Source organism: Dromaius novaehollandiae, chromosome 5 (genome assembly GCF_036370855.1).
Source record: "Dromaius novaehollandiae isolate bDroNov1 chromosome 5, bDroNov1.hap1, whole genome shotgun sequence".
NCBI classification, from domain to species: domain Eukaryota; kingdom Metazoa; phylum Chordata; class Aves; order Casuariiformes; family Dromaiidae; genus Dromaius; species Dromaius novaehollandiae.
Genome location: NC_088102.1, coordinates 72,083,363 through 72,095,484, shown reverse-complemented (window position 1 = coordinate 72,095,484; position 12,122 = coordinate 72,083,363). Strand labels below are relative to the sequence as shown.

General features: G+C 62.3%; 1 protein-coding gene across 1 annotated transcript; it reads right to left on the bottom strand.

Moving 5' to 3' along the window:
- Positions 1 to 1,009: 1,009 nt before the first annotated feature.
- Positions 1,010 to 5,693, bottom strand: LOC135328581 (deleted in malignant brain tumors 1 protein-like). Its single transcript, XM_064513461.1, has 9 exons — positions 5,606 to 5,693; positions 4,639 to 4,959; positions 4,152 to 4,466; positions 3,701 to 4,009; positions 3,159 to 3,473; positions 2,541 to 2,858; positions 2,136 to 2,462; positions 1,482 to 1,868; positions 1,010 to 1,044 (listed from the first exon to the last, which is right to left on the bottom strand). Exons 1-9 carry the CDS (start codon positions 5,691 to 5,693, stop codon positions 1,010 to 1,012), a joined length of 2,415 nt encoding a protein of 804 aa, XP_064369531.1.
- Positions 5,694 to 12,122: the final 6,429 nt, after the last annotated feature.

Sequence of the window (12,122 nt, the reverse complement as noted above, 5' to 3'; positions counted from 1 at the left end):
CACGGCCCTGCACTCCGGCCCCGTACCTGCTGCTGTCGCGGGGCTGCTGACCTCCACGCTGTCACTGGTGTAATACGGCAGCTTTGTAGCTGAGCCTTCCGATGGAGAGCCTGGGGGATGGGGCGTTAGGAGAGGCTGCCCAGTCCCACGGCCTAGCCAGCACCCTGGGCAGGACAGCCTCACCGCACAGCGGGGACTGTGAGGGGCCAGGATACAGCCCTGCACTCCAGCTGCCCGTGGCCAGCACAAGGCCAGGCTCCCAGCACAGCTGCTGCAGCGGGTGTGTGGGGGCCTCAGCGCAGAGACCTCCTTTCCCGGGAAGAGGTGCCGGGCTGGGCTGACCCGAGCACGGGAGTCAGGGTGCACACACCTGAGCCACTGGGCACCTCCTGGTACTCCGGCGTCAGGGTGTAGTCAAGCTCCTCATAGACGGCCTCAGAGATTGTGTCCCCAGCTCTGCCAGGGCCTGGAAAGCAAGGGCAGCCATAACCCCAGGCCATGGGCACAGCACGTGGGATGGTGGGGGTCACCAGCTGTGCCCCCGATATCCCTGTGGCCCAGCTCCACTGCTGTGCCCCATCTGCCGAGTGGCTCTGGTGCCCCTGCCTGGCCCTCGTGCTTCGCCGGGTCCTACCCTCGCTTGGCACTGGCCTCCTGGCCTCCAATGCTGTGCCTGTCCCCAGCCTGTGCAGCTGGGCGGCCCCATGGCCAGGCAGTCCCGGGAGCCATCAGAAGCCCCAGCCCTGACTGGCTCTGCCCTGGCCCTCATCCTGGTAGATTCAGCCCCGGAGAACCCCGGTGCGACCCACCTCTGTGCCGAGCCATGGCGCGCCATGCCTGCATGGCGAGGGCCCCCAGGGCCAGGCAGAGCAGAGTGCCCAGGACGATGCAGAGGATGGTGGGCACCGACATGGCCCCAGCACCCCCCGCGGGGCTCCTGTGGGCACCTGTGAGGACACCAAAACACGGCAGAGCTGGAGGGATGTCGGGAACCCTGTCCCATCCTGCATCACTGTGGACCCACGAGAGGATGCAGGGGAGCAGCTTGAGGGACAGGGAGGCCAAGGAGGGCACCCCTGTGCCTGGGGGGACTGCGTGCAGCTAAGGGCAGTGCTCGGCATCTGGGGTCTCCTTGACAGAGCTGCTCCCCCTCCACTGGGCTGCGCCAGCTGGAGGATCCCTGGGGCCACCACGCTGCCCTGCGCAGGCAGAGCTACCAAAACACGGCAGAGCTGGAGGGAGGCTGGGGACCCTGTCCCGTCCTGCATCACTGTGGATGCATGGGGGGATGCAGGGGAGTGGCTGGCAGGACAGGGAGGCCAAGGAGGGCACCCCTGGGCCAAAGGGCCAACCCCTGCATGAAGCCGAGGGGTGACAGTGCCCGGGCAGCTGGGGTCTCCTTGGCAGAGCTGCTCCCCCTCCACTGGGCTGCGCCAGCCCGAGCTGGAGGGTCCCTGGGGCCACTGCGCTGGCAAAGCTACCTGTGCAAGCTGTGCCGTCTGGGCATCCAGTTGCCCTGGCTGGCGTGGGAGTCACTCTGGTGCCGCCAGGGTCCCCGTCGCACGTGATGTGGGTATCGCCAGGGGAGTCACAGGGCTGCAGGTGCCAGGGTGCCGAGGGGCAGTGCCAGAGGGAGTCGGTCCCCAGTTCGCACTGCACCCAAGCCAGCCACGCAGGGCCTGAGCCCTGTGTGGTTGCCGGAGCAGATGCCAGCCGTCCCGTGGCTCCACAGCCCAGCTGCTGGCACACCACGGCGGCTGTGGCGGGGCTGGTGCCATTGGCGCACACGCTGCCCCATGTCCCATTGTAGAAGACCTCCAGGCGCCCAGTGCAGCCGCTGCCACCCGCCAGCCGCAGGACTGTGAGCTCTGCAAGGGGTCAGAATGGGGAAGCACAGCTCAGGCAGGCGTGGGCAGACACCCCCACTGTCCTGGCCACTCTGCCCACCTCCCCGGGGCACCAGGAGAAGCACCCCAAGCAGTGGACACGCTGGGGCAGTGGGGCAAATGTGCCGTCTCGCTTCCCGTACTGCCCAGGGTGTGGGGAGCTGGTCAGGGAGGCCGGTGGGGAGGGCTGGCACCACGGCCGGTCCCACAGCCCCGCTCTCCCTGGCCCCGGTGGAGCATGCCGCTGACCTGAGCAAACGGCTGCTGCGCCAGCACCCTGTTTGCAACCACGCTGCCCCAGGGCCAGGACCGGGGCCGGGGCCGGGCAGTCCCAGAGCGTTGCCTCAGCCCCGGAGCACCTGCCGGTGCCCAGCCACACTGGCCCCGAGCCCCGGCCATAGTGGGCCGAGCCGGGCACTGCCAGGGCCTCGCCGCAGCCCAGCTGGCGGCAGACGACGGTGGCGTCCCAGAGGTCCCAGGCGTCCTCGCAGACGTGGCTCCAGGTCCCCTGCACGTAGACCTCCACTCTCCCAGCACAGCGCCCAGGGCCGCTCGCCAGCCGCACCCGCCGGCTCCCTGCAGCCAGAGACAGCCCGGGATGGGGCAGCCGCTCGGTCCCCCGCGGCGCACCGGGGCCCTTCCCGGCACACTCACCCGAACACACAACCACTGCTTCCTCGGTGTGGCCCGGTGGCATGGTGCTGTGCAGGGTGGCATTGCACTGGGCCAGGCGAGCCTCTGTGCCCGTGCACCGGAGCCCGCTCAGCCCCAGGGGACTCGAGCCTGGCTGCAGCACTGGGGCGGTGTAGGCCTTCTGCACCGTGCCGCACCGGAGCTGCCGGCACACCACGCTGGCACTGCTGACGTCCCACTGCTGTGGCAGGACTCGGCCCCAGGCCCCACCCAGGGCCACTTCCAGGCGGCCATCGCAGCGGCTCTCCCCGTCCACCAGCCGCAGGGGTTCAGCACCACCTGTCCCCGCACAGAGGCGAGATGTCCTGAGGCACTGTGGGGACCGCGGGGTGCCAAGGAGTCCCACAGGATGCTGGGGGACAGCACGGCCCCACTGCCCTCCTCCTGCCCATGTGCCTGCTGCCCTGTGCCTGGGCTCAGCCCTCCTCCTGCCCTGACATGGCCCTGCTTCCCCACATGGGCCCTGTGCCCCACAGCTCCTGCTGGCAGTGGGAGGGAGGGGCACCCCTCTTTTTTGGGGTGCCGGGTCCCCCCTCCCCAGGAGGCCCTCCTGTCTGACGCCACCTGCCCCACACGCACCTGAGCAATTGACTGCGGCAGCGTGGCCCAGCGAGCAGGCAGGGGTCCCCAGCGCCATGGCAGGGCACTCTCCCAGGTGGGACTCGGTCCCGCTGCAGTGAAACGTGTCCCGCCACAGCGGGCCACTCCCTGTCCCAAAATACCCTCCACGGGGCACGGAGGCTGCAAAGCCGCAGCCAAGGTGGTGGCAGAGCACCTGGGCGTCGGGCATGTCCCAGCCGGCGTCGCAGAGGGAGCCCCAGGTGCCGCGTGCCTCCAGCTCCACCCGCCCTGTGCACTCTGTGCTGCCGTTCACCAGCCTGAAGCCCGTGTAGGCTGGGAGGGAGAAAAGGGTGCTCATGTCCCCTGCTCTGCAATGGTGGGGGCATGCAGGCATGGCAGCCCTCTGCCTCCCACACCCTGCTGCCTTCCCGCACCCCTGGGGGCTGCCACAAGCCAGCCCGCAGCCTCCCTGCCCCGTCCCTGCCCAGGTCATCCCTGTCTCCTCTGCCCGTTTCCTGCGCCCCCTGCTGCAACCTCTGCCCCGCACCCCACGCTCTTACGGGAGCAGATGACACCGGCATCGCTGGTGTGGGTGCAGCCCTGGCCATGGGGCAGCCTGCGGGCACAGGCAGACAGGAGGGATTCGTTGCCTGCACACTCAAAGCCCCCGTCCCAGATGGGCCCGGCTCCTGCCCCAAAGCGTGCCGCCCCAGTGATGGCCAGAGCTGCTCCACAGCCCAGCTCCTTGCAGATGACATGGGCGGTGTTGAGGTCCACGTGGGCTTCACAGAGGGTGGCCCAGGCTCGGCCCTGCCTGACCTCCACGCGGCCCAAGCAGGCACCGTCTCCGCCAACCAGCCGCACAAACCCTGCCGGAGGAGAGTCTGGGATCTCTTGGGGGTCCCTGGGACACGCTGGGGGGTTGTGGAGGGGCTGCCACCAGAGCCATGGTGCTGGCACAGACGGCCCCAATTGCGAGAAAGCCTGGGCCGTGACCACCACAGCTCTTACCTTGGCAGACCACGCCAACATCCCAGTCATGGCGGCCAGTGTATGGCCCCCACCCTTGCACAGTGCATTCCCAGATGGCAGACTCGTCCCCACGACAGTCCACCAGAGCCAGATGGATTGGTCCAGACCCTTTCCCAAAGCGAGTTGAGCCGTGTGCGCTTTTGGCCGAGCCACAGCCCAGCTGCTGACACACCACCTCGGCGTCCTCCATTTCCCAGCTGTTGTCTGCCACCGTTCCCCACTGGCCCCGCAGCTTCACCTCCACTCTGCCTGCGCAGGGACCACCTCCATTCACCAGCCTCAGCTCCACGGCATCTGCATTAGAGGTGCCCTCAGGGCATGAGAGTGGTGCACTGCAGCCCCACTCCTGCACTCCGTGTGTGCCCGAGGAGCCGCCGGTGGGGAGGCCGTGGGCATACCCATGCTGGCTCCCAACTGCGTGCAGCCAAGGGGCTGCCCCCCCCAGCACGGTAACCCAAAACCTCACCTGAGCATGTCACCCCAACATCCCAGTTGTGGTCACAGTAGTGCTGGCCCCAGCCAAAGTGGGGGCAGTTGTGGAGTGCTGTCTCGGTGCCACGGCAGAAGAAGGGCTGCAGCCAAATCCGGCCAGCCCCTGCTCCGAACGGCATGTATGGGGAGGCCCTGGCCATGGTGCCACATCCCAGCTGCCTGCAGACCACGGAGGCCCCACGGACATCCCAGTCGAAGTCATAGCTGCACACGGTGCCCCACTGGCCCTCGTGCTTCACCTCCACCCGACCGGCGCAGCGGCTGCCTCCGTTAACCAGTCGCAGCTCCCCGGTGCCTGTGGGTGCCCATGTGGGACCACAAAGGAGGACATGGAGTCCCAGCATGGTGCCACGGGCACCTGGCACAGCCTGCCCTACCAGGCTGGCTGGGGGACTCTGTCCCACAGCTGTTCCCTGCCCTGATGGCCTCCACTCCCCACTGTGGGCCTGGCTTTTGGGTCCCACTGTACGGCCGTGTGTCTGGAAAAGCCCTGGGGGCACTGCAGGATGCGAGCTGTGAAGAAAGGCAAGGCCATATCCAGCCCCTCAATGTCCAGCACCTGGCGCAAGGGGAAAACTGCGGGGCATGCATCCTGCCACATATGCTCAGATGTGAAGAAAAGCAGGGCCGTATACAGACCCTGAATATCCGGCACCCGATGCAAGGTGGAGGTGGCCGAGGACATGTCCTGCCACATGTGCTCAGTGTCTGGCCCCACTGGCAAAAGCCCTGTCCCCAGCGCAACACAGGCACGGCGAGTCCCCAAGGGCTGCCCAGGCAGGGTGTCTCTGCTGGTTGCTTGGGAAGCTCGCCCAGCAGGTCACACACAGACCCATGGTGGCCACCCCAGGCCCATTGTGGCTTCCCCATCCCCAGGGCTGCCTCCCACTCTCGGCATGAGGGCAGGCAGCTCCAGTCCCGGGGAGCCCGCAGGCACTCACCCCTGCAGAGCTGCACGCACAGCAGCAGCCCCAGTGCGCTGGCAAGGAGCTGGCTGGTAGTGGCCATCCCAAACACCTCCTGCCCCATGCTGCAATCTCCAGCACCCGCTCTCCTCCTGGGCCACCAGAGACTGCTGCGGTGGGGAGGGCAATATATAGGCAGAGGTGCAGGCCCCACTGCCAGGGGAGCCAATCAACGGCGTCAGGCACCTTTTGAGACATTATCAGGAGGGTTATCTCCCATTTGACGGAGCCCCAGCCTCCAATAACCTTCTCCATCCCCGTGCATGCCCATATATGCGTCTCGGCTCCACTTCTGGCAAAACGCGCTCCCCACCAGTGGGTGGGTGCCTGCCTGGCTGTCCCCGTGGGGAGCCTGATGATGATCTGAGCAGGACTCCGCACCTGGGTGCTGCAGTGGGTGCAGGGTGTGCGGGCCCTCCCTGTGCCTGAGCCTGTGTGGATCTGAGTGTGGCACGCTATGCCAGGGGGCCCGGCAAGAGCCCTCCCTTGACAGGGACTGTCCTCTGCTGGGGGCAGCATCTGCTGCAGCCTCCTTGCTGCTGTGGGGCTGACCTCTGGCACCAGGTCCCTCCGCACTGCAGCCCTCCACATGGGGCAGGCACTGGGGCTGGCCCTGGGCTAGAAAGCTCCAGCGTGGCACCAAGTCAAGCCCAGCCCCAGGCTCCATGGCACATTGGCAGGAGGGACTGGGCCCCTCCTGGGCCCCTCGCAGCAGCCTGTGGGTGGATGGAGGCACTGCCCAGTTGCCTGTAGGTCTGTGCCCTTCAGCCTGTGAGCCCCCACACAGCCACACTCACTCGACACAGCCCTAAGGCAGGAAGGAGGTGGTTCCCCCACTGCACACCAGCCCCCACGGGGAAGCAGCAGCGGCAGCCTGAGTGCTGCTCTGTGTCAGAGCACAGGCATCTGCTGGGCCTGCTGAACAGCCAGCATCTCACCACCTGCTTCTGTTTCTGCTCAGCCAGCTGCATTTCAGAGTACGATAACGCTAGGCTTCTGTGTATCAGTATCTCTTTGCAGTGCCACTGCCACAGAGACCTGGAGCAAATCCAGAGCATCCGAGGGGCTCTGGGGACAAATCTGAGGGTCATGGGAGACCGGTGTTGGTTCCTTTGAGCCTGCTGGTCAAGGGGACAGTCTGGCCAGGAGTGGAGACCTCCCCCAGGTTAACATTGCTCTGCATGGGTGGTATCCCTGGCAGGGCTTTGCCTTTGTGATCATCACATTTAACCTCCCCAGCATCTGCCTGAGTGCAGAGCAGCAAGCAGGGAATGAAGGAGAGCCTCCGCCGAGCACAAGAGTGGTCTGTCGTGAGGCTCAGGAGATGAGCTGATGTCTCAGGAGGGTGGCCTGGATAAGCTGACCCGAACTCCAGTGAAAAAGGGCACATAGAGGAGGAGGAAGGGAGCAGGAGCTTTGCCAACAAGGTCTCCCAGGCCACTGTGCTTAGGGAAAGGGCTCAGGCAGGAGAGGAGGGTCCAGCAGTGCATGAGCATCATGACTGCCTGCAGGAACTCTCTTGTCATATGTGCTCTGCATGTCTGTTTCCACTCTAAACGAAGAAGCAACAAAGTCATTTCGAAACGGAGCCAGATTTCTTAGGAGCTCCTCATCAGTAGGGCTACTCTAACAGCACTCCAATGCTGTGTGACACCTGTTTGACACCATGGTTAAGGAGAACTGCCAAAAGCTGAGGAAGGGCTGGTGTGGAGCCAGCCTCAGGAAATGTGGGAGAAATGGAGGGATGTTGTCCAATCAGGCAAGGATGGGGCTCGGAATGTCAAAGCCCATTTGGCTCCTACGATGCTTAAGAGATGGGAGCATCTGTCACACGCGGAAAGGCTGAGAGAACTGGGCCTGTTCATGGTGGAGAAGGGAAGCCTGTGGGGAGACCTTTATCAGTGGGCATAAATATCTGAAGGGAGGGTGACAAGAGCTTTTCAGTGGTGCCCAGCAATAGGATGAGAGGCAATGGGCACAACCTGAAACCCAGGAAGTTCCGTCTGCCCAGCAGGAAAAGCTTCTTTCCTGTGAGTGTGACAGAGCCCGGGAACAGGTTTCCTGGGGAGGTCGTGGAGTCTCCGTCCTTGGAGGCATTGCAGAGGCGTCTGGATAGGGTCCTGGGCGATGGGCTTTAGATGACCCTCATGGACAGGGGCATTGGCCGCGATGATCTCCAGAGGTCCCTTCCAACCTCTGCCGTTGTGTGCTTCTGTGCTTCTGTGAACACAAGGCAGAGCGCAGGGCAGCTTCAGTCGTGCCACGCTGTCGGCCCTGTGCAGATGCACTGAAACGTCACCCCAAGGCAAAAGGATCTGGAAAGCTCTGGCCACTTCAAGGCCTTCCTGACACAAAGGGCTTTTTTACCCTGTGTGGTATTGGCCTGAGGTTGTAATGCCACTGCCGAGCTGCCAGGCCCTGCTCCCTGCTAGTGCAGGTGCTGGTGCAGAACTGGGAGGGCAGAGGGAGACAGTGCCTGGGATGGTTCAGTCCAGCCTGCACCTGCATTCCCCCCCTCCCCGTACGGCCTGTTTCTCCCCACTGACTGCAGTGGGAACATGGGAGGATGCCACTTCCAGTCTGTACCCTTTTCAGGTCCAGTGAATCAGGCACGGCCCCAGCCCTGCCCCCTTGTTTCCCTCCCACACAACGCCTGGAAGGGTGGCTGCTTCAGCGTCTGCAGTAGGTAGCTAGGTGGATTTGGTTGTCAAGGGGACCTATGCTCGTGGCTGGCTGTACCAGCAAAGCAGTTCAGCCCAGCAATGCCTTGCAGGTCTCTCGGGCCACCTCTAAGCTGTGGCAGCAGCACCCACCCAAGGGCAGGGCAGTTCCCAGCACCTCGCTCCACCTCGGAATGCACCCTCCATCCAACATCCCGGAACCCCCTTCCAAGGCAGGGACGAGGGTGGCCAGCACCTGCCCACAGTTGCTTCACAGCTGGGGGAATCATTCTCTGCCCAGGCAAGCTCAGCTGCCATGTGGGGACATTTTTCCCCAGCTGCAGCACAACAGACAGCTCCAGTGCCCCAGCGTGGGGATTTTCCCACTGTGTACAGACACCAGGGACGAGGTGCAGACCAGCAACTGAGTCAGGGCTCTCGCAGGACACATCCTACCTTGGCTGCAAAGCTCAGTGCATAGCCACTTGCTTCCCTAGTTGAAAGAGTAGCAGGTCACAGCAACAGAAGCTGTCGGGAAGTGGACTAGCGGCAGGGGCTTGTCAGACCTCAGCATTCCGGTATGGGCTGCATACAAATGCTGGCAGGCCTTGCAGAGAGACAAGAGCAGCATACAGGACTCATGTAGCGTAACCGTCGACCATGTAGACCTTCTGTGTTTTGGAGTTTAATGTGTTGACGGATGTGAAGTACAGCAAGCAGGGCTTCTTTAAATCTATCGATAACCAGAGCAAGAGAAGGGAAAGTGTGCGCTCACTGCTGACTGGGGCAGGGGCCCTGGTGACAAAGCATACGGAAAAGGCAGAGATCCTGAATGCTGCTTTGCTGCAGTCTTTCCCATGAAGACTGGCCCTCTGCACATCCCAGGCCCTGGAGAGCAGGGAGAAAGCCTTAAGAGAGGACGACTTTTCCTCAGTGGAGGAGGATGGACTTAGGGATCACTGAAGCAAACTGGACATCCACAGGTGCATGCACCCTCATGGCATGCCACCAGGAGTGTTGACGACCTGGCCAAGGTTCTTGCTAGGCCCCTCTCAGTCCTCTTTGGAAGGTGCTGGAGATCAGGAGAGGTGCCTGAGGCCTGGAAGAAAGCCAGTGCCACTCCAGTCTTCCAAGAGGGCAAGAAGCAGGGTGCAGGGTGCTTAACCAACGTGAGAGCCTTCTAGGATGGGACGCCTGGCTGGGTAGATAAGGGGAGAGCAGGGCAAGTTGTCTCCCTTCACTTGAGCAAGGCTTTGGACACTGTCTCCCATCACATCCTCACAGGCAAGCTGAGGAAGTGTGGGTTAGATGGGCAGTGAGGTGGCTTGAAAACTGGCTGTCTGGCAGAGCTCAGAGGATTGTGATGAGCAGCACAAAGTCTCGTTGGAGGCCTGTAGCTGGCGGTGTCTGCCAGGGGTCCCTGCTGGGTGCAGTACTGTTCATCTTCTTCCTCAGTGATGTGGATGAAGGGACAGAGTGAAGCTGGATAAATGGAAGTGCAGAGGCCTGCCCCTGGGGAGGAATACCCGCTGCAGCAGTAGAGGGTGGTGGCTGACCTGCTGGAAAGCAGCCGTGCAGAGAAGGACCTGGGAGGCCTGGTGGACAGCAAGCTGACCGTGAGCCAGCAATGTGCCCTTGTGGCCAAGAAGGCCAAGGGTATGCTGGGCTGCATTAGGCAGAGTGTTGTCAGCAGGTGGAGGGAGGTGATCCTGTGCCTCTGCTGAGCCCTGGGGAGGCCACGTCTGGAGTGCTGTGTGCAGTTCTGGGCTCCTCAAGATGAGAGAGACATGGAGCTCCTGGAGTGAGTGCAGCAAAGGGCTCCCAAGATGCTTAAGAGACGGGAGCATATGTCATGTGAGGAAAGGCTGAGAGAGCTGGGCCTGTGGAGAAGGGAACTGTGGAGAAGAGAAGCCGGGGGGGGGGGGGGGAAGGTTGATGGGTACAAATATGTGAAGGGAGTGTGTGAAGAGGATGGGGCCAGACTCTTTTCACTGGTGCCCAGGGACAGGACAACAGGCATAAACTGAAACACAGGAAGTTCAATCTGAACAGAAGGCAAAACTTCTTTCCTGTGAAGGTGATGCTGCCCTCGAGCAGATTGCCCAGAGATGTTTTGGAGGCTCCATCCTTGGAGATATTCCAAAGGCCTGGAGCAAATCCAGAGCAATCCAGGAGCCCTGGGGATAAATCTGAGGGACACAGGACACCAGTGGTGGTACCCTTGAGCCTGCTGGTCAAGTGGACTGTTCAGGAAGGACTAGGGATATCCTTTGGGTTAACACTGCTCTGTGTGGGTGGTGTCACTGGTAGGGCTGCTTCTTTGTCGTTGTCACATTTAACCTCTCCAGCATCTGCTGAAGTGCAGGACAGCCAGCACGGCATGAAGGACAGCCTCTGCCGAACACAGGAACGGTCTGTCCCAAGGCTCAGGAGATGAGCTGATGCCTCAGGAGGGTGGCCTGGCTAAGCTGGCTTGAGCTCCAGTGAAAAAGGGCATGTACAGGAGGAGGAAGGGAGGAGGAGCTTTGCCAACAAGGTCTCCCAGGCTACTGCATTTAGGGAAAGGGCTCAGGCAGGAGAGGAGCATCCAGTAGTGCATGAGGATCCAGAATGGGCTGACTTGAGAAGTCATTACAGCAGTCTGAAATGCAGCTGGCTGAGCAGAAGCAGGTGGTGAGATGCTGGCTGTTTGGTGGGCCCAGCAGACACGTGTGCTGGGGCAGCAGTACAGGGGCTGCACCTTGCACTGCCCCAAACCAGCACCCGGGCTGCCACAGCCGCTTCCTCCCAGGGGCTGGTGCGCTGGGTGGAAACCACCTCCTTCCTGCCTCAGCTCTGCTGCCGGGAGTGAGCGCAACTGCCATGGGGCCTTGTGGGCTGTGGGGCACACACCTGCAGGCAGCTGGGCATCACCTCCATCTGCCTGTAGGCCCCTGCAAGGGGCCAGGGCCCTCAGCAAATGCCCCAGGGAGGCTGAAGCCAGGCTCACCTCAGTGCTGCCTTAGTGGTTTCCATGCACAAGCGAGGCTTCCATGCCAAAGCGATGGCCCTGGCATGGAGGAGATTGCATGGCTGATTTACAGTCTGCTCGGGCTCCGTAAGAAAGGGAGAAAAGAGCAGCCCCAGCTGGAAACTAATTGCTGAACCATAACTACGATCAAAGCAAAGCCCAGGTTTTTTCCCCTGGAGGGGAGAGGCTGCTGGTAGGCCACTGCCTGCTTTCCCCTCCAGCAACAGTAGGATGTTTAAGCCTCACCTCTTTCATTGGCTTTGAGGCCCACTGAGGGTGATGTGACCTGCTGGCACAAGTGGTTTCTGCATGCTGCTCTCCTTCTGCTGCCTGCTCCGTTAGCCGTATCTCACTCCCCCACTCCCTCCATTGGTGGCTCCCACAGGCTCCTCTCCCAGGACCTGTGCCCAGGTCTTCTGCTCATGCTGCCCTGCACTCCTGGCTCCAGCAGCCCTTCATCCCCTTCCCGAGCAAGCAAGGCTCCACAGCCGGCAAGTCCCATCCTTCTGCAGCCCAGTCAGATCCTCCTTTGGGCATTACAGAGTGGGAGGTGCACTCATGGAAAACCTTCCTGGAGGCTCTGGGCATGGAGAGCCCTGTAAGGGCATCCCAAGGCAATGGCAAGAAGGAATGGAAAGACCACAGCACTGCAGGATTTCTGGGGCAGGACCCAGAGCCTTTATTGGGCCTCAGCAGACTAACACAAATACTCACAGGTAAGTGCATGGTCAAAAGGGAGAGAGAAAGGACACTCCCACTAACTGTGGAATCAGGAATAACTATAGAAGCCTTCAGAAATACAAAAATCCCAGTGAATGGATGA

Bases quoted from the DNA above. Each gene is read 5' to 3' on its own strand.
- LOC135328581 (XM_064513461.1), bottom strand. From the start codon at position 5,693: ATGGGGCAGGAGGTGTTTGGGATGGCCACTACCAGCCAGCTCCTTGCC. The intron at 4,467-4,638 runs GTGAGGTTTTGG...CCTCTAATGCAG, and splicing joins TGTTGGGGTGACATGCTCAG to ATGCCGTGGAGCTGAGGCTG. The intron at 2,859-3,158 runs GTGCGTGTGGGG...GTGCGGGGACAG, and splicing joins TGCCGCAGTCAATTGCTCAG to GTGGTGCTGAACCCCTGCGG.